The sequence below is a fragment of the Rhincodon typus genome, chromosome 14, assembly GCF_021869965.1.
Source record: "Rhincodon typus isolate 14 chromosome 14, sRhiTyp1.1, whole genome shotgun sequence".
NCBI lineage: Eukaryota > Metazoa > Chordata > Chondrichthyes > Orectolobiformes > Rhincodontidae > Rhincodon > Rhincodon typus.
The window spans coordinates 24,282,078-24,307,802 of NC_063345.1; the positions used below are offsets into that span (position 1 = coordinate 24,282,078).

Genomic DNA, 25,725 nt, shown 5'->3' on the forward strand with positions numbered 1-25,725 from the left:
AGACCCTTCTAGGCCCGAAACATCAGCCTTCCTGCTCCTCTGATGCTGCTTGGCCTGCTGTGTTCATCCAGCTCTACACATTGTTATCTCAGATTCTCCAGCATCTGCAGTTCCTATTATCTCTGAGCCAACTTGTGTTCCTTTGCAATCAGTGGAAGCAACCAAAGAAAGATGTTTGAAGCAAAGAGCTGGCAAGCAGAAGAGTCATAAAGATCATCGCAATAACACTACCTAGAATAAAGGCTATTAAACAGCCAGTCCAATTTTTTCCCTCTGCCAAAACCTTTTTACCCTGTTTGTTTATCTATTTGTCGGTGTGTAAGGGGAAGCCTGTATAAGGTTTAGAGTTTTAATTAGTAGCATTATATGCCAAGTGTTTATGTGTAGCTATAGTCTAATTAGTTGTAACAAATAGTAATCCTTGATCAGTACAGAAACACGGTCCATACTTTCTCTTAATCTGGGTCTGCAAATCAGCTAAGTTGGGAAACATTGCATTTTTTAAAGAAAGTCTTTAACTTTTGTAATGACTCAAGGTATAGTAGGGTTTGATTACCAGCACATTATCCCAGTGAGTGTCTTTCTTTTGTTCTTTGCATTTGTTTTTAAGGCAGGATAAAGTTAAAAATTTGATGCAACGGTCACTGCTATTGGTTAAGAAGCAGATGGGAAAACTCCATTCTTCATTCGGTCATTATGTTACTTTTACTTGGATCGACTGCACTAAGCAAATGTCTACACTCAAACTCAAAGTGAACCAGGACTGGAGTTGTCCAGTTTTAATATATACAGATTGATCTGCGGTACGAAATATCAAAATTTGAGAAATTAATCATTATTTTACGACCAAAGCCAAGATACCTTTCAGAAGTCTGCAAATAATCCTTCCATATCTGTAGCCTTTTATTAGGAATGTATATTAAGCTGCACATATATAATCTCCAATAATATTTATGTATATAAAATCCTTTACACACCAACCTACCTTAAACAATGAGTTATTGAAGTATTTTGTTCTACATCAACTGAAAGATCTAAAAAATCTTCATCTTTACTACTAACCTGTACAGAAAGAAAACACAACATTTAACCATAAAATATTAGTTAGGATTTTTTCACGATATTCTTATTTTTTCTGTACTTTACTTCCTTTGACAATGGAAAAGGAGCTGAAGTGTAAGAAGGTGATCAGAGAAAATGCACAAAGAAAACTACAAAGTTTAAAAGGACAAAGGCAATATCTGATGCAGTGCTACATCAGACATCCATCTGTAATGGATTACTCATTTCACCTCTGGCTACTTTCACTGATGTGTGATTCTACAGAGCTGCATGAGATTATGAAAAGATGCAGTAAAATTAATAAAGTTGCAAATACCCAACAAATTAAAGCAGATTTGGCAGCAAGAACAGCAGCACAATCATGGAATTTTTTTGTCACAAAATGGGGAATTTAAGGCTTTACTTGTCCAGCACTGTTAGCAAATTCAGCACACTCTCATTATAGATTTCAACACTTTCGTTTGAAACTCACAGTTTCGCAATTAAGACACCTTGTTTCATTTGTTAGTGTTCCTTGAAATATTTCATGCACCCAGGTTGGCTCTGTTTTATCACTTTCCTCATTTTCCACATTGCCATTTTGCAGCTTGCCATTCTGCTTCTCTTGTTTCTTTTCCTCTTGTAATAGATCAGCAATTGTATTCAAAAGGTAGTTCAGGAACTCATGTGCATCTTGCTGCATATAATTATCAAATAATTCTGGAAACATCAACAAGAGGGTGTCAGTGGCTTTGATTAGACTTGAATTACACTTTGATCAACACCTCAATTACATCGCCACTATCTTCCTTTTAATCTCAAGTAAGAAAAAAAGTGGTTCACCATCATCCCCCATCCAGCAAAAAAAGGAGCCATTTAAATTCATTCTTTAGGTCACCAGTTTACAAGCAGATGGTGCTGCAGCACATGAACATCACATTGAAAAGAGAGAAAATAAGTAAACTAACTCACTACAACTGTCACATTCACTTTGTACCATCAGAAGCAAAATTCACAGTTCATTATAAAGATTGATCAAGGCATCTACTAAAACAAGTGTTCTGATGAAAAGCTTTAACCAACTTCTGTGCAAGGCAAAGAGTAACTAAAATGGAAATATAAGTGCATGGCTCAAATACTGATGCAGGAAAAACAGTTTAGATTCATGGCACACTGGCACCAGTACTGAGGAAAGACAGCACAGTTCCATTGGGATGGTCTCCATTTGAACCATATTTGAGCAGTGTCCTGGAAAATTGTATAAGTAGGGTTGCAGAGGGGGCTTTAAATTAGCAGGAAAGACGATTTAAGAGAAGGGAAATATAAAAAAATCAAAAAGAAACAAAAGAGCAGAGGTGCAGAATGGTGAAGAGACAAATGTTAAAGTGTGGCGAACAGGGGATGAAAATATAAGCCCAAGAGTGCAGCAGAAATTAGAATGAGTGTAAGTAATAATGGTTAAAAAGTCAAAGCTTTAGATGTTTTATCTAAATCCATGCAGCAATTGTAATAAGAGTGATGAGTTGATGGTGTAAATAGAAATAAATCGTATGACTTTAAAACTATTGTAGAGTCATAGTCACACGGCCTGGACTGGAATATAAATATTCAAGGGTATTCAGGCAGAAAAAGAAAAGGACAAAGGCATCAGATTGGTGGTGAGTAGTGACATAGGTGTAATAAACTGTGATCTGGAATCAGTTGGGTAGAAATACGGAATAGCAAGGGGAAATGTTACTAATGCAAGGCATCTATCGGCCCTGAAAGAATTACCTCACTGTAGGACACAGTTTAAACTCGGTTATAACAGAGACATGTAAGAAGGATAATTATCATGGGTGATTTTAATCTGCATAGTGACTAGACAAATCAGATGGGCAAGGGTACCATGGAAGACAAATTTGTACAGTATATCAAGGACTGTTACTTAGAGTAGTATATTGCAGAACCTACCCGGGAACAGATTATTTTAGATCTAGTAATGTATAATGAGGTAGGATTAATCAATGTTTTTTTTACTTGAGAGCAGCAATCACAACAGGGTAGAATCTCAAATTCAGTTTGAGGGAGACCAACTCTGGTCTCAAACCAGCGTCCTCAACTTTAGGGCAATTCCATGGGAATGAAGAAAGAATTGTCCAAAGTGAGCTTGGAAAGGACACTAAAGAGAAAGTTACTAGATCAGCAGTGGTAGATGTTTAAGCAGATATGTCATAATGCTCAGCAAAATTTATCCCAGTCAAAAAGTACTATGTCAGAAGGATGAACTACCTTAAATTAACAGAGACAGTCAAGACAGTATACAAAAACTAAACCATACACTTCAGTGAAAACTAGTGCTAGGCCAGAGAATAGGGATGGACAATAAATGCTGGCCAGCTAGCGACATCCATGTCCCACGAATTAACTTAAAAACAAACTGCTGTGGGAATCTACAATGGATGACCAAAAAACTAATAAAGAGAGATAAATGATTATGAAAGCAAGAAATACAAAAACAAACAGCAAGAGCTTCCACAGGTATACAAAAAGAAAGAGGAGCTAAAATAAATGTGGGGCTTTTGGAGGATGCAAATGGGGAATTCATATCGTGGAACATCAGGAAATGACAGTTCATTTCAACCACTATTTTGCAACGGTATTCATCATGGAGGACTATAAACATTCCAAAGATAACAGATGAGCAGGGTGCTAATGGGAGGAAAGATCTTGTAACAGTATCCCTCACAAGGGACAAAGTATTTGACAAACAAATGGCACTAAAGGCAGATAAGCCACCAAAGACCTAATGGCCTGCATCCAAGAGTTTTAAAGGAAGCAATGCATAAATAGTGCAGGCATTGTTGAAATGTTCCAGAACTCTCCGGACTCGAACAGGGTTCTTGCAGATTCCAAACCGCTAACATAATACACATTCAAGGAGGGAGGGAGGCAGGAAGCAAGATACCATAAGTGAATTAGTCTAACATTTATCAGTGGGCAAATGATATTAAGGAAGAAATAGCAGGACATTTAGAAAACCTTAACATGATCAAATAGAGTCAATGTGATTTTATGAAAGGGAAATCATGTTTGACAAATTTGTGACAGTTCTTTGAAGATATAACAAACAGCATTGATAAAGGGCAACTGGCAGGTGTAGTACATTTGGATTTCCAGAAGTTATTGAGAAGGTGCCATTACTGCACAAGATAGGAGCTCACGGCATTGAGGATAATGCATTACCATAGATTGAAAATTAGTTAATACACAGGATTAATGGGTCTTTTTCAAATTGAAAAGATGTAATGAGTGGAGCATCACAAAAATCAGTCTCAATTATTTACTACTATATTTGTGACTTGGAGGAGTGGGCAGAATGTAATATATCCGAATTTTTGGGATGATACAACAATAGTTGGGAGTACATGTTGAGATGAGGACATAGGAATCTACAAGATATAGATGGGTTGAATGAGTTGGCAAAAATTTGCCAGATGAAGTTTAATGTAGTAAAATGTGAGGTCATGCACTTTGGTAGGAAGAATCAAAAGACAGATTATTAACATGGAGAGAGGCTCCAAAAAAGTGTAGAGCAGTTTGCTCTTCTGCATAAAACATGCAAAAGGTTTGCATACAGGTTCAACAAGCAATTAAGGCAGCAAAGGACAATTTGGCCTTTAATGAGGAGCGGCATGAGTTTGGGTTGTGATTTTTAAACTAGGGAAATTTTGTTGCAACTGTATAGGGTGGTGGTGAGGCAGCATCTGGAATACTGTGTTTAGTTTCCATCCCCATTTTTAAGAAAGGATATACTAGCGTGGAGATAGTTCAAAAGAAATTTACTAGGCTGACTCCGGAGATGAACGTATTGACTTACCAAGAACAGCTATAATGGTTAGCAATTTATTAATTTGCGTTTAGACAAGGATAACTTTATTGAAACATGCAAGATTCTGAGGAGCGTTGACAGAGTAGATGTCGAAAAGCTGTTTCTGCTAGTGGGGAAATCTCAAACAAGGGAACACATTAAAGAACAAGGGGACACCCATTCAAAACTGAGATGTGAAGGAATTTCTTCTCCCAAAGGATAGTGGATATCTGAAAAACTTCACCCCAGAGACTTGTGGACGCTAGATCACTGGAAGTCTTTAAAGGGAGGCAGCTAGATTTTTAAATATTAGGCAGTTGTGGACTACGAGAAGCTAATATGAGAGAGGAATTGAGGCCTAGGGCAAATGAGCTATGGCCTTATTGAATAGCAGGGCAAGTATGAGGGACTGAATGGTCTACTTCTGCACCTATTTCTTACGTCCTTCAGGTCTTAAGACCAAAAACTACAAAAGCATGCATTTTTCACCACAATATTCAACTTCTGTTTTTGTTAGCCATTTCCTTTCCATCTAACTTAACTTATAACCATTTAATTGTGGAATTAAAGTAGGCTACACTAAAATTCAAAAACTGCCTAAATATTCAAAGATTTAACATGTTAATATTAAAGATGCTCAGGCATATAGTGACAGCACAACCGATGTTAGTACAGGTTTTAAAAACAAACAGGATTTTGACTCCTAATTACTATCCAGTTCAAATTCAACAATTATTTCCACTGCACTTGAAATGCACTTCAATTCAACGTGCTTCTAATTCTGAGCTGTAACAATGTTAACATTTAGCTTTAACACCGGCTGTGCATTGCAAAAAGTGGAAAATGTCCACGTTACCGTTTTCTTTTCTTAACCTTGAAATGAATTTCTTGGGTGGTATCACACCCACTTTCTTTTTCTGCGTTGCTATACTATTAAAGAGGTCAGACAAGCACGTAAGCAGATTTTCCTTCTTCCTGGGCTGCACCTTGTACGCCAAAACCTTTTCCCGAAATGGTCGACAGAAGTAAAGTGCTTGCAAAACTGAATTGCAATAGCATGTATTGCCAAACTAGCAAAGTTAAAAAAAACAAAAAAAACGCATAGTAAGGATTATGGAAATAATGTCATTCTTTCTTTCTCACTGCTCATAAGTTAATGATGCTTTTAGATTATATTCATCCTACTGAATTCAAGTCAGTAGGGCCTGACAGAATTCAGCAGCGCGTGAACAAATATACATATTTTTTAATCAATAGAAACATCTTTAATTACAATCACAATATGTAAACGATGCTGAGATATTAGTTTTGCTTTACATTTTTAATATAAGCTCTTAATAGCTTTAAATATCTATTAAACTTAAATAATACCTATCATGGCTAAAGAATATTTCAGGTTCATATGGCTAGTTAGCAAACCTGTGCCTGTATTCAGAGTATTTGGGCTTCATGGGTTTTATAAATTGAAACAAGATGAACGATCAATGTAAGAGGCAATTATATACTAATGTTGACTTAATCTGGCCAATTCCGATAGGACGTGGTTCCTGATTTCCAGAATATTGTCTAAGTAGGTTCCAGATCACTCCAATCTTTCAAAGTTCTCTCAAACAGTTAGTTCACAACAACATTTCAGGTTTAGATGAATTTGCTTTTTTCTTGTTTCGGTTTTATTTTTTCCATCTCTTTGCTCTTAACTGCCAGCTACAGAAAACTGGATGCTATAGCCACTCCTCTTCCATACGTGTAAATAGATTAGTGGTTACTCTGTAAGAAAACTCTGACCAAGACAGATACATGAATGTATGCTCACTTGAAATTAGAATTTGTACTTTTAAAAGAAGAGGCTAAAAGATCTACAGAAACTGGATGAACAGATCATTTAGTTTCCATGTTGCAACTTCTAAGTATGAATGTTATATCTTCACATGAAAAAGGATGTCCAAGCTTGTCAGAATTATGCATTTGTATTTCCATACTTGGAATTTTTACTATTTTACCAGTTCGCTTCCACTGTTATGAAGCAGGCATTGCCTGATCCAATGCAATTTCAATATTTTGAAAAGAAAAATTCTCCTTAAAAATAGGACTGTAACTCATTTTTGAAATGGCTAAAGGGAATGCTAGTCTGAAGACTTATTCTGAAGATATTAGCAAGAACTCACATTGACCAAGCCAAAGTAATGTTCATTTACTGGAAACTGTTCCGGCCCAATCTCTTTCTCCAAAGCAGAGGCATTGGCGCCCTAAAAAACACAAAGACAGAGGAGAGATGACCTACGGTATCACCAAAGGAATTACGTTTTAGTATAATGTTCGCACTATTTTGGAAACTAATCTGATGCTGCATATTTTTCACATTAAAAAGATTTCTATTCACAAAGGATACAGTCATGTTCTTGCTGCAGCAAACATAGCAGTTTTATATTAAAAATGTCAAATCTAGACTAGAGTAACAGGGCAACTTCCAGGAAAAATTTAAAAGCGTTGAACTGCCAGACAAGAGAAGTTTTAAAAATTACATTGCAGGGGTAATGTATGGTGGATCTATTGAGGCAGCTGTACTGCACACAACAATTAGGTGTAGGCCATTCAAGTGTATAGCAGTCATAAAAGTGTACGTGCTCATGCTATTATTTCACCTAATACATACACATGTTTGAGACAGCTTATAAAACAAAATGGTAAGCTGCAATCAATTAATTTGAAACATTTCAAAAATGAATGTTTAATTTTTGGCTACTAGGCAGTGACAGATTTAATTTTCTCTTTTGGCCTAAGTGCTCGACAACATTATTAAATTGTACAGTTAAAGATTTCACACCTTTTGAGAACAAGTTGGTAGAAATGAAATGTGGGCAGATCGGATGAACTAACTTGCAAGCCAACTAAATTGATGATATATTTAATTTTTAAGTCAGTGGATTGGGGCATTGCATGAATAAATAATTTTAACACATACACTGCATTATGGGGCCATGATGAAAATTTACATTTATGTACCAAAAATTTGACAGAGGAACAAATGATGCAGTTACCACAAGAATCAAAGTTTGACAATTATTAAGTTTGCAGCACAGGAGGGAGGAAGAGGAAGAAAGGAATTAGCTTCAGACTACAAATAAGCAACTCCAGAATGTATGGGTGTATGAATGAGAGAGTGCGTGTACACGCGTGTGTACATGCATATAGCAGCTTCAATCTAACAACTTGATTTTCAACCTCGACTTCTGTCCACAAATGGCATTGATAGGAATTGAAAGAAAACGCTTCCTTTTAAAGGAGGCAATAAAGGCCCAAGGCTTTTTCACTATCCTGGTTGCAGTGAAGTAGTTTTATAAAAGGTGCTTACAAAACAAAGACTAGATTACTAATTAAAATGGGAAGTAATAGAAAAATGGAATAAAAATAAATGCATTTTACTTTATTATAACTCTCAAGCAAAAGTGTATAAAAAAAATTACTCAACAGAAATAGCATGAGATAGTAAGAACTGCCGATGCTGGAGTCAGACATAACACAGTGTGCATGGAACTGGAGGAACACAACAGGCCAGGCAGCATCAGAGGAGCAGGAAAGCTGACGTTTTGGGTTGGGACCCTTCTTCAGAAATGGCATGCCCCTTCTTTATGCAGTACTGCTGTTCTCAAACATTACAAATATACACATATCAAAAAGGTCCTGATTTCAACAGTTCCTAAAGCTGCTATACTTGAGCTGAAGCACTGCAAAATCAATAAATGCCCCTAAAGATAATGAGGGTCCTGCCATTGCACACTACATCAAAGAGATTTATGCATTTTATAGGTCTATTCAGCAGCAACTATTGGAAGCTGTCATTCCAAATGATCCTCAAGGAGCTCAATTTTAACCACGTACTATGGAGTAAGTGAAGACATCAGGCAAGGAACTGAAAACCCCTTCTGTATTTAAGAAACATTATAACACAGAGACCCCTTTGAAAAAAAGACAAGGTAACATGAGCAAAGCAGGTGCGTTTAATACCGTTAACAATTAAAGCATTTTCGTGTGGTGCTCTGATGTGACCAACTAGCTCTAGAGTAACAAAATAAAGTTTTCACCTATCAGACAACCAGACATTAGGAAAATGATTTTTAAGAAAGGGTAAAGACTTTGAAATAGAACCACAAAGGAATGTGTATTGCTAATTGAAGGGAAATCTCAGATCCACACAACAATTCAGAAATGTCTCTATGCTGGAAGGATAGAACGTTCTACACTTATGACAGAAAATAAAATACCAATTAAAAAAGGAAACCAATCTATAAAGAAAACCACAGGCAGAAATTCAATTTAGCAGTGGACTCCAAATGGGTAGTATTTTATTAGCTGTTGGTTATATACAGTATCAGATATTTAGTTATATTGCAGTCAATATCAGGTCCTGTGCAAGAAGAACAACTAATCTGATGCTGCACATTTTTCACCAGTGCCTGAATCAAATTTCTAGCACCAGTAACTATTATTAAAATTTTTAAATTATTACACATTTACATTTGCTTCCCAAGTGACTTCATTGTAATATCCAGGCTTTGTTTCACTAATGGGTTGAATACCTAAGCAATAAGTAGCTCAGAGAGTAGAACTCCTTGCAGCTCTTGGCAGTATAAAACAAATATTCACCAAGTATTTAACCGTTCCAATTTTTAAAAGCAACAGATTTTTAGTCCAATGGTCAATTAAAAGAAACTGGTTTCATATCAGTGATTTCAACCCATATTGAAATTTCCTAATTGAGAAATATGAATATTATTAAATATTGTTGCTTTCAGTAAGCTGTTAATAAGGAATGATATGATTTACAACCTGTATGCCCGTTTTCCCTTTTTTAAAAATTTCATTCATAGGTTGTGGGTGTTGCTACCAGGTCACAATTACTGCCAATCCCTAATTGTATAGAGGACCCATTGCCGTGGGTCTGGAGTCACATGCAGGCTAAACCAGGTAACGATGGCAGCTTTCTTCTCTAAAAGACATTGGTGAACCAGATGGCCATGGTGGGATTTGAACCTTGTTCCCCAGAATATTACCTGGGTCCAGTAACAAAAGCACTACGCCATCACATCCCCATGCTCATCAGTCTGTGAAGTGACAGCAGATCCAAGCAGAAGATGGAAACATTATTCACATACAGGGAGGCTATGACTTGAATGCTGCATTACCCGAGATCATCACCTACTTAATGCCACTCAGTAAATGGCTCCAGTCAGCACATGAACAAGGCGCAGGGTGCTCATGAGAACCAACTGAGGAGACTTACGGAAGAATTGACTCAGTCACCACGAATGAGAAGGGGATTGCAGAGGACCTGCTGCTCGTCAGGAAGAAGAACATCCAAACAGAAGCACTGGTGAGAAGTGACCAAAGAGGATTCTGGGAGAAGTTGGCTCAGTCGCCTCAACTGAGAAGAGGATCGCAGACATAGGTTTGGCTGCTCAGGAATCAGGTTTGCCGACTGAATGAGTAGTGCCTGGAGAGAGATAAAAATACTTACTCTTTGTCTTTGAGGTGTGCTAGGAATAGAAAGCGGGACTGAGAGACCTTAGTTTGGTGACTAGTGGATTAGGCTATGTAATCAGTTCCTGGATTGTTGTGTGTAGTTGAGAAGGTTCAAAACAGGAGAACTTGGCCCTGTGGAATATTCCTCCTGCAATTTGTGGGAAATCAGGGACACTTCCAGTGTCTGACTACATAGGCAGGAAGTATGTTCAGTTGCAGTTCCGGACTTTTGCATGGAGCGCCTGGAGTTTCAGATGGACTCACTATGGAGCATCCAAGAGGCTGAGAATGTTGTCAATAGCACATTTAGTGAGCTAGTCACAACACCAGTAAGAGCTACACAGACAGAAAAGAGTTGGGTGACCACCAGGAAGAGGAGTAAGCATGAGTTGGCAGTACAGCCATCTTCTGTGGCCACTACCTTGTCAAAAAGGTATACCGTCTTGGATACTGTTGGTGGATGGCTTTTCAAGGGAAAGCATCAGCAGCCAGGTCAGTGGCACCATGACTGGCACTGTTGTACAGCAAGAAGGGGCAAAGCATAGGTGAGCAGCAGTGATCGGGAGCTCGATATTAGAAGCACAGATATGTGTTTCTGTGGCCACAAGCAAGACACTAGGATAGTGTTGCCTCCCTGGTGCTAGGGTTAAGGATGTCTGAGCAGGCACAGTATATTCTGAAGGGGGTGGGTGAGCAGCCAGATGTTGTGGTCAATATGATACTAACGACATTGTTAGAAAGACAGATGAGGTTCTGCAAATAGAGTTCAGAGAGTTAGGTAGGAAGTTGAAAAGCAAGACCTGTAGGGTTGTAATCTCAGGATTACTTCCTGTGCCAAATACCAGTGAGGCTAGGAATAGGAAGATAATACAGTTAAATACATGGTTAAAGAGCTGGTGTATGATGAAGAGCTTCAGGTATGTGGATCATTGGGATATCTTCTGGGGCAGGTGGGACCTGTACAAGGAGGACAGGTCACATCTGAACTGGAGCGTCACCAATATCTTGGCAGGGAGCCGGGAACCAGAGCAGTAGGTCAGAAATTAAAATAACCAAGGAGTCAGAGACTAAGGACAGTAAGGCCGAGAGGAAGACTAGACAGGGAGAGGATACCAAACAGCGCAGGGCTTGCAGTTTGACATGTATCCATTTTAATGTGAGGAATACGATAGGTAAGGCAGATGAACTTAGAGCTTGGATTAATACATATAACTATGATGTTGTTGGTACTACAGAGGCTTGGTTGAGAGGGGGACAAGACTGCCAGCGTAACACTCCGGGATTTAGATGTTTCAGGCATGACAGAGGGAGATGTAAAAGAGGTGGGTGAGTTGTGTTACTGGTAAGGGAGAATATCATTGCTGTATTGAGAAAGAACACCTTGCAGTGCTCAACCAGGGAGGCCATATGGGTAGAGCTCAAGAATAGGAAGGGTGCGATCACCTTCAGGTGATTGTACTAGAGGCCTCCTAACAGCCAGCAGGTGACATAGAAACAGATATGTGGACAGGTTATGGAAAAATGCAAAAACAACAGGATTGTTGTAGTGGGTAATTTTAATTTCCCCTTTCTTGACTGGGACACAATTAATGCCAGGAGCTTGGATGGGGGGGGGGGTTAGTTTGTTAGGTATGTCCAGGCAGTTTTGTGAAATAATATGTCCATAGTCCAACAACGGAAGGGGGCATACCAGACCTGGTACTGGGGAATGAGCCTGGCCAGGTGATCAAAATTTCATTAGGGGAGCATTTCAGTAACAGTGACCATAATTCTGTAACTTTCAAGTGACTTATGGATACGGACAAGGGTAGTCCTCAGGTGAAATTATTAAATTGGGAAAGGCTAACTAGAACAACATTAGGCAGGAACTGAGGAATATAGACTGAAGGCAGCTGGTTGAAGGTAAAATCCACATCTGCCCATACTCGTGAAGTCAGCCTCAACCATGATCTTGGATTCATGTCACGCTACATGTAACCCTACCATACTGTTCTGTACTTGTAAAATCTTCCTTACTGTCCTGTTTTGACTCCATCACCTGGATAACTTGTTATGATCTCTCTACTTTAATTAGTTTGTACAGTTTTGGATTACTTTCTCCTTTGGTTACACCCTCGGTGTGCGACTCTTATACCTATCATGTTATCCCAGCCATTTGGTCTGTCTCCAGCACCATCTTATTTTTAATTTTTTTGTAATTATCTCTATGCCTCAATTAATCAGATCATGTGTCATCCCTTCACTTGCTATTCAGCTGTTGACACTTTACTTACACCATCTGACGTTTTTGATCACCTGCAGAGATTTGTTATTCAGCCTTCCAACATTCCACTCACATCATTTGTATGATCATTTGATCTCTCTGCCCAAACATTTCGTGCCTGTGTGCTTTTCTTCACTTCACCAAGAAGCAGTACTCCGAAAGCTTGTGATTTCAAATAAACCCATTGGATTGGTATTGTGTAACTTCTGGCCTTGTCCAACCCCGTTCCAACACTGGCACCTCCACAATACATATATAAGGAGCAAGAGGGCAGCTAGGCAAAAGGGTAGGTCAACTCAAGGACAATGGAGGGGATTTACGCGTGGAGCTGAAGGAAGTGGCTAAGGTCCGTAAATACTTTGCATCAGCATTCAAAGGAGAAGGACTTGGTAGATGGGGAGTCTCAGGAGGGTTATGTTGATATTCTAGGGAATGTCAACATAAAAAAGGTGGTGGTGTTGGGTGTTTTGAAAAGCATTAAGGTAGACAAATCCCCAGAACCTGATGGAAACTATCCCAGAATGCTAAGGAGGCAGGTGAACAAATTGCTGGGATCTTATACAAGATTTTTGTATCTTTTTCAAGCACAAGAGATAAGCCAAAGGACTGGGCAATAGCCAAAGTTGTTCCTTCGTTTAAGAAGGGCAATAGGGATAATTGGGAAATTACAGGCTGGTGATCCTTACGTCAGTGGTACGGAAATTATTGGAGAAGATTCTTAGGGATAAGATTTACTCACATTGGAAAAATATGGACTTACTAGGGATAGGCAGCATTGCCTTGTGCAAGGAATGTCACGACTCAAACTTGATTGAGTTTTCTGACGAAGTGACAAAGATGATTGATGAGGTCAGGACGGTAGATATTGTCTCTATGGACTTTAGCAAGGCTTTTGACAAGATCCCTAATGGGAGAGTGATACAAAACGTGAAGACTCAAGGGATCCGCAGTGATCTGGTAAGATGAATACAGAGGAACTTAGTCATAGTGAAGCGGTGGAAGGGTGTTTTGCAGATTGGAGATCTGTGACCACAAGGATCATTGCTAGGACCCCTGTTGCTTGTAATAGATATAATTGATTTGGAGGAATATGTAGGTGGCCTGATTGGTAAGTTTGGAGACAACACAAAGATTTGGGGACCTGTGGATAGTGAGAAGGACTACAGCAGGATACAGATTGGCTAGAGACTTGAACGGAGTAATGGCAGGTGGAGTTTAATCCGGACAAATGCAAGGTGATGCATTTTGGGATATCTAATGCAGGAGGGAAGTATATAGTAAATGGTAGAACCCTTAATAGCATCAAAATACAGAGAGGTCTAAGTGTACAGGTCCACAGATCTCTGAACGTGGCAACACAAGTGGATGAAGGTGGTCGAGGCAGCATGTGGTGTGTTTGCCTTCATCAGTGAGGGCATAAGAGTATAAAAATTGACAAGTTATGTTGCAGCAGTATAGAAATTTAGTTAGGCCACATTTGGAATATCGGATATAGTTCTGGTCACCACACTATCAGAAGGATGTGGAGGCTTTGGAGAGGGTAGAGAAACCATTTCCCAGGATGTTGCCTGGTTTGAAGGTTATTAACAACGGCAACAGATTGGACAAACTTGGTTTGTTGTCACATCGAAGGACGAGGAACAACCTGATAGAAATTTACAAAATTATGAGAAGCATAGACAGAATGGATGGTCAGACCCTTTTTCCCAGGGTAGAAATGTCAATTACCAGGGGACATAAATTTAAGATCAAAGGGGATAAGTTTAAAGATGATGCGAGAAGCATGTTATTTTTTTTTTTTAAAAACAGTGGGTGCTAAATGCCTGGAATGCACTGCCAGAGAAAGTGTTGGTGGTAGATACACTAGCAAGAGTTTAAGAAGCATCTTGACAGATATAGGAATAGGTAGGAATAGAGGGCTACGGACAACAAGACGCAAAAGGTTTTTAGTTTGGAAAGACATCATGTGTCAGCGCAGTCTTGATGGGCCAAAGGGCCTGTTCCTGTGCTGTCATGTTCTTTGTTCTTAAGACAGGGCAAAGGAGAATAACCCTGCCCAATTCCAGGTTAGAAAACTTCACAATTTCCACCTGTCTGAAAATGCACATGCTATACAGATTCACTTCATAAACCTCATTTTGGAGAATGGGATTCTCTTGGTCCAAGCTAATAAGGCAGGAATCCTTCCTGCTGTCATAAACATCACCTCACAATATTATAGGATACGACACCTATTGGAGAGCTTCATGCTGGATACAGTGCAGATCTGATGGGGTACATCAACTCCACAGCAGACTTGACCCAACTGAGTTATGATCTTGGAACAGAATTTTGACGTTAAGCAATGAAAAGGTCCATCAATTTCTGATTTGCTTCCTTCCTCATTTCCAACTATAAATGAATGTGATAATGCTTTCCTTCATGGATTCCAGCATGCTGCCAGATTTTTGTACACTTCCAGCAGGCCTGAACCTAACCAGTCCAATGGAAATGCACTACCAGCAGGTCTGCAGCATCTGTGGAGAGAAAGCAGAGTTAATATTTCGGGGCCAGTGACCCTTCTTCAGAATCAGTATTTCCAGCAATTTCTGTTTTTGTTTCTTATTTCCAGCATCCACAATTCTTTTGGTTTTTTTGTTTAGAAGTGCAAACAATTCCCATAGCACAATGCCCATCTGCTTGATCACCACTTTTTTTTTGAAGGAAGGAGGCAATATATTTAATATAAGCATAGATGAGCCAAGCAATTTTGTTGACTGTGGAATTTGGTTTGCCCTAGTACTGTAACATTCCTCTCCTATCATCGTTTCAGTATTGAACTTCAGCATTACTAAAGACATCAAGTTGAAGATTTCATGTTGCACTCATCAGAACTGAAATGTGATAAAATCAACTTCTGAAAGAACAATTTACATGGCATAAGAAAGTGCTGATTTGTTGAACTATGATTGATATGGAGATTGACACAGCAACAAGGTGATATATTTCCAAGTCAGGATGATGAGCAGGGAATTTGCAGCTGGTAGTGTTCCATGTATTTGCAGTCCTTGTCCTTCCAGGTGGAATTGGATGTGAATTTGGAAGCTGTTGTTTAAGCAGCTTTAGTGAATTTCTGCAGTACATCTTGTGGATAGCAGTGTGTACTATCAGTGGTGGAGGGCTGGATGCTTGTGGATATGTTGCCAAAGTGGCTGCTTTGTCCTGGATGGTGTCAAGTTTCTTGAGCGTTGTTGGAGCTATACCCATCCAGACATGTGGGGAGTATTCCATCAAACTCTGACTTGTGTGTTGTAGATAGTGGTCAGGTTCTGGAGAATAAGGTGATGACCAATATTTCTAAATTTGTTTCTAGTGCAGTTGTCAATGCCGTCAGTGTTATTTAGTAAATGTTGTCCATTAACTGAATCACATTCAATATGCGATACAATGTTCTGAGTTTTGCAGGCTGCATGGGTAGTTGAGCACAGGCAGTATGATGCCCACTCTGGAGAATTAAAGGGACATGTTTTTTGATACAGTCCATCAGTCATTGGAACATATGGCCTACATATTGAGCATCACAACAACAATGAAACTCAAATACCCATTACTCATTTGTGTGGTAGGCAGACTTTTTTTGGCTTAAAGTTTATTAGTAGAGAATGCCACTGTGTTTACTGCTCAGTAGTAGTGTCACAGTTAGCTTCACCTATTGCTCAAATTCTAAGACACTTCCAGGGTAATCTGAGGTAGAATGAAAACCTTTTAGGGCCTCAGGCTATTCCATCAGTTTGTTCTCTTGTTCAAAATTTGAGAGATGAAATTCCTCTTCAGCTAGACCTTTTTTTCAAAAAAAAAGTCTTAGTTTTGATTTAGTCCTTTATCATTTGTCTATTCCACCTAGTAGAACATAAGAACTGGATCAGCTATCAGAGCCATGCAGACCAGCATTTTAATTTGTGCTCTGTGTGTACGAAGAAGAATAGCTGCCAGGTTGAAGGAAAAGCATGCTGGCAACAAAGCAAAAACTGCACAAAGCAAATATTGCACATATCAATAGTAAGCTTATTTTGGTTTCCACATCTCAGAAGTAATCTTGTAACTGGGCTACTTTTATACTTTGATAATTCGCAATGGCAGAAAATGGGTTGAGCAAAAATGTGTGACTTTCTCTTTGTGACACACTTTGTGAAGACGACAGTGTCAGGCTTCAAGACAGCACAGAAAAGGTGGTGAATCAAAAGATATGGCACAAGAAACTTAATGCAGAAAGATGTGCAGTGATAAATTTCATGGGAAAAACAAATTAATAGAAAGGAAAGGATAAACTGCAGAGGGGGTGCACAGAGGGAGCTAGGGATATAGGTGCACAAATCAGTGAAGGTGGCAAATCAGGTTGAGAATGCTGTAAATAAGAATGAATAATTTGGTATTGCCTCAAAGGCATTCATCAGTTGAGACAAATTTTCCACCTTCACCTGTGAAAATAAACACCTGCTTTAGCTAATTTGCTAATAAGCTTCAGAGCTCAGCTATGCCTTTATATTGAGTAGGTGCAAGACCATTTAGACATGCCTTAAAAAAATTCCCAAATCCCAACTATGGCTCACATTTGATGGATTATGAAATATGTGTCCACAAGAAGCTGGTCCAACTCTACAAAAATTGCAGGATGGTGGGCAATGAGGTTATGACATGCCTACCCCTATATATTGCAAATAGTGGTGTAAAGTGCAATTCTGGGCACTGCACTTTAGAGAGCTTAGATCTTTCAGAAAAGAATAAAGAGAATGATTTGAGAGACTGAATAGATTGGCAAAGCAGGGATTGTTCTCCTTAGAGAAGCAAGGATGAGAGGAGTTTTAATTGAAGTGTTCAAAATCTAGGGAGAAATCGTTCCTACTGGCAGAAGGGTGACAACCAGAGAATATGAATTTAAAATGATTGGTAAAGAAAAGATGTTGCTGCTGCAGCAGCATGCGGGAGCTACTGGGTAACAATGTGATCCACGGTGAACACATCCATTATAAGCGTTTGCAGTTCAAGGAAAGTTTGAGTCAGTGTTGAGAGGCTGGAGTCCACGTTGTTATGTTATACTGTAGAGAGGAGAACACTGCCTGGACACTTTGCTCCAGAAGGCAATCACAACCCTCAAACTTGCTCATTCAAATCTGACCTGTGACTGCAGGTAATGAGACCCAGGTGGTAGCATTGGAAGGCAATGGTCTAGTCGTTATCTCTAGATTATTAATTCAGAAACTCAGCTAATGTTCTGGGGAGCCAGGGTCAAATCCCACCATGGTTGCTATATAAATACACTGGCTACAACAGCAGGTCAGAGGAGAGGAATACTGCTGCGAGTAACTCATCACCTGACACCCCAAAGCCTGCCCTTCCTCTACAAGGCACAAGTCAGGACTGTGATGGAATACTCCCCACTTGGTTGGAAGAATACAGCTCCAACAACATACAAAATGCTTCACAACATCCAGGATAAGGCAGCCCACTTGACTGGCACCACATTCACAAGCCTCCACTCTGTCCACTACCAATGCTCTGTAGCTGCGGTGTATACCATCTACAAAATTTCATCAAAAATCCTTACACATACCTTCCGAACACCAAACCACTACCGTTTAGAAAGACGAGGGCAGCAGACACATGAGACACCATCACCTGCAACTTCCTCTCCAAGCCACTCACCATCCTGACTTGGAAATATATCACCATTCCTCCACTGTCGCTAGGTCAAAATCCTGGAATTCGCTCCCTAAAGGCATTGAGGGTCTAGCTCCATCACATCAACTGCAGCAGTTCAAGATGGCAGCTCACACCACTTTCTCAAGGGCAGCTAGAAACAGGCAATAAATGCTGGCCAGTCAACAATACCCATGTCGCACGAGTGAATACATTTTTGAAAATCGAAGTCGACAAAAGTTCCTGCAATTGTCCAACAGTTATATGGTTCATGCAGCTGCATGGATGTATGTGGAAAGTGCAGGGAGGATGAGAAAACTGCCCATGGCGCTGTGGTATAGGGAGCCATTCAAATGGGAGAAGGAAATAGGAGCATAGTAATGGTAGGGAACAGTATAATCAGTGGAATATCTATTGTTCTGAAGTCAGAAGTGCAAGCCCAAATACTGTGTTGCCTACCAGGGTTAAAAGGGCATCTCCTCAGGGTTGGAGAGGAATCTGGAGTGAGGTGAAAGGATCCACCTGTCATTGTTCAAACTGATACTAATAACATTGGTAGGACTAGAAAGGCGGTTCTACAGAAACTCCAAGGTAAAAATCTCAGGATTGCTAACTGAACCGTGGGTGAACTGATATGGGGTAAATAATATCTAGGAGTTAACAGACTGGTGTGGCATGAATGGAAACCGAAAGAACTGCAGATGCTGGGGAATCAGAAACTGCTGGAAAAGCTCAATAGGTTTGGCAGCATCTGTGGAGAGAAAGCAGAATTTCAAGTCCAGTGACTCTTCCTCAGAACAATAACAAAATAAACATGACAGCTATCATTAGATGAAAATATACTAGTGAAACTAGTGGGACCAAATGCCATCAGGTCCCTGGACCCGATGGTTGCATCCTTGGATGCTGAAGGAAGTAGCTACAGAGATAGTGGATACACTGGTAGTAATCATTCAAGAATCTTGAGAGTCTGGAAAAATCCCAAAGGACTGGAAAATGCCAATGTAAACCTTATTCAATAAGGGAGGAGACAAATAAGAGGTCTATTATGCCAGTTAGTTTAACATCTGTCATTGGGAAATTGTTAAAGTCTGTTATAAAGGACGTAATAGCACTGCATTTAGAAGTACGCTGTATGATCATGCAGAATGAGCATGGCTTCATCAAGCAGAAATTATGCCTTACAACTTTAATAGAATTCTTTAAGGACGCAGCAAGCAGTATAGATAAAGAGGATGCAAAATATTTGAAATTTCCAAAAGGCATTTGATAAAGTATCGCTCATAAGGCTAATTAAGATAAAAGCCCATAGTTTTAGGAGTGGATGGATGATTGGCTAACTAATACAAAACAGAGTTGGGATAGATTGAGCATTTTCAGGATGGAGTGAACTGGTAAAATACCATAAGGAACAATGACTTACAATACATATGAATCACTTGCATGTGGAAAATCAATGTACTACAGACAAGCTTGAAGATGTCACAAAATAGATGGAAAAGCAAGCGATGAGGATAACAGTCTGCATTTGATAGGTTTAGATGAGTTTGCAAAAACTTGACAGATGGAATATAATGTGGGAAAATAAGAGGTTATGCACTTTGGCAGGAAGAATAGAACAGGTGGACATTTAAATGGACAAATGCTGCAGAAAGCTACAGATGGGGATTTGGGGGTCCTCATGCATAAATTAGAAAAAGCCAGCATACAAGAAGTCAGGTAAAAGGGAATGTAAGTGGAATGTTGGCCTTTATTTCAAAGGCAGTGGAATCCAAAACAGGGAGGTCTTGCCAAAATTACATAAGGGATATATGTAGTTAGATCACACCTAGAATACAGTGAACAGTTTTGGTCCCTTTATCTAAGGAAAGATATAATGGCAATGGAAACAGTCCAGGGAAGGTTTACTAGATTGAGAGATTTTCTTATAAGACCTTGAGCAGGTTGGGCCTGTGCTCATTGGAGTTTAAAAGAATAAGATGCAACTCGACTGAAACAAAATAATCTTTGGAGGCTTGAAAGAGTAGATGCAGTGAAGTTGCTTCCCCTTGTGGGAGAGGCTAGGAGAGCGAGAAGTCTTTAATAATAAAATAATAATAATACTAATAATAATACTAATAATAATAGACAGAAATGAAGAGGAATACCTTATCTTAGAGGTTAATGAATCTGGAATTCTTTATGTTGGAGAGTTGTAGGGACTCCATAATTAAGTATATTCAAGGATGAGATAGCCAAAAATCACTCTATAATGCCCTGTACCCGGTTGTAAACAATTTAAGTGTGTCTCCATTTAACGTATGTGCCAGAATTTACTATAAACATAAATCTGGTACTGCAACAATTGCATTTAAATATATAGGTGGGAAGCTGTGAATGGCATGGCTGTATTGATCCAAGAAATTTTGGGCTGCCATAACATAACAAATGCAAAGTTTAGAAGGTTTACGAAGCATAATATGTATCTAAGGTTTAATAAAAGCCTAATAAGTCTTTACCATCAAAACGTTATGTGCTAAAAAAAGAAGCTTGTACTAATCTGCAGATAAAACAAAAATGATATGTTGATCACTTAAATAGCAAAGAATGACTTTAAAACTCTTAGAAACCCACTCTTGAAATAATACTGCCACTGATTCACAGGAGGATACATGAAAATATAAAACCAGAAAACGTAGAAAGATTCAGCAGTTCTAGCAGTATCTGCGGAGAAACAGAGTTAATATTTAAGGTCAACGTCCATGCATTAAAATGGGGGAAGATAGTGGTATAGTGGGTTCCAATCTCATAACAGAAAATAATTTCAGATTTATTAATTGAATGTAAAAGTCCAGACTCAGTAATGGTCACCTTGAAATTATCATCAGTTATTGTAATAATACACCCTATCTGGCTCATCAATATCCTTTAGTGAAGGATTTCAGTGATTCATATTTGGTCTAGTTCACAACAATGTGGCTGACTCTTAAAAGCCCTCTGAAATAGCTTAGCAAGCAATTCAGTTCAAGAGCAATAAATGCTGGTCTTGCCAGCATGGCCACGCTTCATGAAATAATAAATGAAAAAAAGTATCCAGTGAATTATAGACCAGTCTGCTTAACAACAGTGGTAGGAAAAGTAATGGAGTCCCTAAAGAAGACAATGGAAGAACTTCAAATGAGTTTTCAAAAGGAAAACTTTTGCTTGAATTTTTGAACTACATAATGGAAATGCAATTGATTTAGTTAAAGGTGTTTAATAATGTGTCCCATAATTAACAAGGACAGACAAGGAGGTATCAAGGGACAAATAGTAGAATGGTTTACAAGCTGGCTTCAGGATAGAAAGCAGAGAGTGGAAGTACAGGGATGTTATTCACAATGGTGGAAGATGGGAAGTGATATTCTGCAAATGATCAGTGCTTGAAAATATTGCTGTTCAGAATTTCCGTTGATGATTTTGAATTTTGATTTTGGATTCCAATTTCTAAAGGGGAGGATTGGGAGAAAGAAACAGGAAGAGCAGTCAGTACAGAGATGATCTGCAATGAATTACACAAGGACCTTAATATAGTTGCCTAAAGCACAAATTGTTGTAAATAAAGTTCAGGACAGAAACAGGAGGTAGTAATAATAGGGATGTAACTTATTACTTGGAAAATGCAAGCCTGGGTGAGATAGAGGAACATGGTGATCTCGGGCAAATACAATCATTCAAACTTGACCATAGGATAGCGATGGAATGAAAATAATCAAATCAAGTGCTAAGCTTTTTCTTCCCCCCCTAAGGGCATTGAAAAGTAGGCAGGCTATGCTAAATCTGTATCAAATCTTGATGACATTGCACTTAAGAATATGCCATGCAGTTCAGCCAGCCATACTATACAAAACATAGAGGTACTGTAGTGGAAAAGGTGCGAAGAAGATTTACACAGAGGATATCAGGAATGTGTGGATACAAGTGTCAGGAAAGGAATAAAAAGCTTGTCTTTCTTTTATCAAAAAAGGCTAAGGGGTGAACTAAAACTAGATTGGAGTGAACACACAGAATGCTTTCTTTTTTGGTGAACAGCACAACTAGAAGCCTCATAATGACAAAGTCACCAAGAAATCCAACAGGAAATGAAGGGAAAAAGCAATATCTCAGAGTGGTGAGAAGATGGAGCACTCCTCCACAGACAGTAGTTAAAGCACACATTAGAGATGTATTTAAGGGGAAGCTTGGCAAACAGTTGAAGGAGAATGGAATAATAATGGATTACAATAACAGATTCAGATGAGGAAAGAGATATTAGGAACTGCAGATGCTGGAGAATCTGAGATAACAAGGTGTACAGCTGGATGAACACAGCAGGCCAAGCAGCATCAGAGGAGCAGGAAAGCTGACGTTTCGGGTCTAGACCCTTCTTCAGAAGTGGGGGAGGGGGAAGGGGATTCTGAAATACATGGGGAGAGAGGGGAAGGCGGACAGAAAATGGATAACGGAGAAGGTAGATGGAGAGGAGACAGACAGATCAAAGAGGCGGGGGTGGAGCCAGTAAAGGTGAGTATAGGTGTGGAGTTAGGAGGGGATAGGTCAGTCCAGGGAGGATGGGGGCAGGAGGAGGCTGGTAGGTAGGAGATGGGGGTGGGGCTTGAGGTGGGAGGAGGGGATAGGTGGGAAGAAGGACAGGTTAGGGAGGCAGGGACAAGTTGGGCTGGTTTAGGGATGTGGTCAGGGGAGGGGAGATTTTGAAGCTTGTGAAGTCCACATTGAAACCAGTGGGCTGCAGGGTTCCCAAGCAAAATATGAGGTGCTGTTCCTGCAACCTTCGGGTGGCATCGTTGTGGCACTGCAGGAAGCCCAGGATGGACAATCCGTCTGAGGAGTGGGAGGGGGAGTTGAAATGGTTCGCGACTGGGAGGTGCAGTTGTTTGTTGCGAACCGAGCGTAGGTGCTCCAAAAAGCGATCCCCAAGCCTCCGCTGGTTTCCCCGATGTAGAGGAGACCACATCGGGAACAGCGGATACAGTATACCACATTAGCAGATGTGCAGGTGACTCCCCCACCACAGTGGTTGAAAACGGCCTCGACCGCATCTCCCACGCTTCCTGCAACTCATCCCTCACACCCCCTCCCCGCAATAACAACCAAAACAGGATCCTCCTTATCCTCACGTACCACCCCACCAACCTCCGAATCCAACATATCATCCTCTGGCACTTCCGCCATCTGACCCCACTACCAAAGACATTTTCCTCTCCCCACCCTTATCTGCTTTCCGGAGGGACCACTCTCTCCGTGACTCTGTTGTCTGCTCCACACTCCCCACCAGCCCCACCACTCCCGGCACTTTTCCCTGCAACCGCAGGAAGTGCTACATCTGCCCCTTCACCTCCCCCTTCAACCCCATCCCAGGCCCCAAGAAGACCTTCCACATCAAACAGATGTTCACCTGCAGCCCAATGGTATCAATGTGGACTTCATAAGCTTCAAAGTCTCCCCTCCCCCGACCACATCCCAAAACCAGCCCAGCTTGTCCCTGCCTCCCTAGCCTTACCTTCCTCCCACCTATCCCCTCTTCCCACCTCAAGGCCCACCCCCATCTCCTACCTACCAGCCTCATCCCGCCCCTTTGACCTGTCCGTCCTCCCTGGACTGACCAACCCCCCCTAACTCCACACCTACACTCACTTTTACTGGCTCCACACCCGCCTCTTTGACCTGTCTGTCTCCTCTCCACCAATCTTCTCCTTTATCCATCTTCTTTCCACCTCCCCCTCTCTCCCTACTTATTTCAGAATCCCCTTCCCATGCCCCATTTCTGAAGAAGGGTCTAGACGCGAAACGTCAGCTTTCCTGCTCCTCTGATGCTGCTTGGCCTGCTGTGTTCATCCAGCTCTACACCTTGTTATCTCAGATGAGGAAAGATGGAAGATGGTTGAGTGGAGCATAAACACTGGCATGGATTGGTTGGACCGAATAGCCTATTTCTGAACTGAATATCCTGTGCAATTCAATGTAGATGTTAACTTTGACAGTGTTTTGCTTTTTCATGAGGAAATATATTTCAAAAGCAAAATTTAAGAAAATTAAAATCAAATAAATCTTTATTTTAACCATCACAAAACAATCTGGACATTGCTCAGATTAATTGAAAAACATTCAATGTATTTGACACAAACAGTCATCCGCTAATCTTTTCCTTCAGTACAAACGATTGCAGTTCAATATACCTTCAGTGGATAAAGTCATAAAATTAAGTGAATAACAGGTATAATATTTTACAAACTTATCATCCCTGCCTATGGCAAAGAGTTCTGATTTTGGTTAACCAAAGTATCCACTTAAGTGTTTATCCATCTTAAACCACGGCAGTGAAACTCAAGTAATTTACAGTCACGTTCATTATGAATGATGAAAATTTGGATTGTAGGCAGTTATGGTACAATAGATAGGAAATCCTGTCACATAGCAGCCATCCATTGGATATTTACACAAGTGACTAGATACGATAGTAACTGTTATTCAGAATAATTTCATTTTATAGGAGGTTTTATTCTATTTTTGTAAAATTTACGACAATTGCAGACACTGACAGCAAGATCCTCATCTCTTTGCATCATAATCCCATTATGGTAAAATTTATGCCATCACTATAGTCTATCAATTAATAATTTGAATTCTATTGTTAGCAGCCTCTATATGCAAAATACAAGTAAAGAAAGAGCTATTGGCCGTGTGTCAACCCTTTCATTGCTCTATTGTGTACTGAACTAACAAAAGAAATTTAAAATACAGTTGTATGTTTACAGAAATCAGAAACATCACACACGAGTTGCATTCATGAATTTTCTATGCTAAAGGCATTTTACAATGCAAGTTGTTGTTGTCAATTGGAATTACTATTCTAAAGATGCTTCAGTTGAAAACCCTGCAGGGGCCAAATTATCACAATTTACTTTGCTGGATGAGTCTCAATAATTTGAATAGAAAACAGCAGAAATCTTATTCTAAAATGCAGCTAATTATACTTTGGTTTTGCTATACACACAACCCCTGGGGCTCTCAGCAAAATACAAATCAGAGCTCAAAAACAACAATTTGTACACTGCCTTTAATACAATTATAAATTCCAAGATACTTCACAGGAAGAAAAATCACGTAATACCAGATCACAAAGGAATACTTGGATAGATGACCAAGTTTAATCAATAAGGTAGATTTTAAGAATTGTCTTAAAAGAAGTGAAGTAAACATATTTATAGAGCAGAGATAGTAGGAACTGCTGATGCTGGAGAATCTGAGATAACAAGGTGTAGAGCTGGATGAACACAGCAGGCCAAGAAGCAGGAAATCTGACGTTTCAGGTCTAGACCCGAAACGTCAGCTTTCCTGCTCGGCCTGCTGTGCTCAT

General features: G+C 39.7%; 1 protein-coding gene across 1 annotated transcript in view; it reads right to left on the reverse strand.

The window, feature by feature from the left end:
• Positions 1 to 25,725, reverse strand: part of LOC109916775 (ubiquitin carboxyl-terminal hydrolase 12-B) — a 48,758-nt gene that overhangs the window by 19,642 nt on the left and 3,391 nt on the right. The window contains exons 2-5 of the mRNA XM_020516514.2: positions 7,057 to 7,137; positions 5,748 to 5,961; positions 1,535 to 1,761; positions 986 to 1,062 (exon numbers count right to left, since the gene is read on the reverse strand). Of these exons, the coding sequence (XP_020372103.1) occupies positions 986 to 1,062; positions 1,535 to 1,761; positions 5,748 to 5,961; positions 7,057 to 7,137 (599 nt within the window). The remainder of the gene's footprint in view (positions 1 to 985; positions 1,063 to 1,534; positions 1,762 to 5,747; positions 5,962 to 7,056; positions 7,138 to 25,725) is intronic.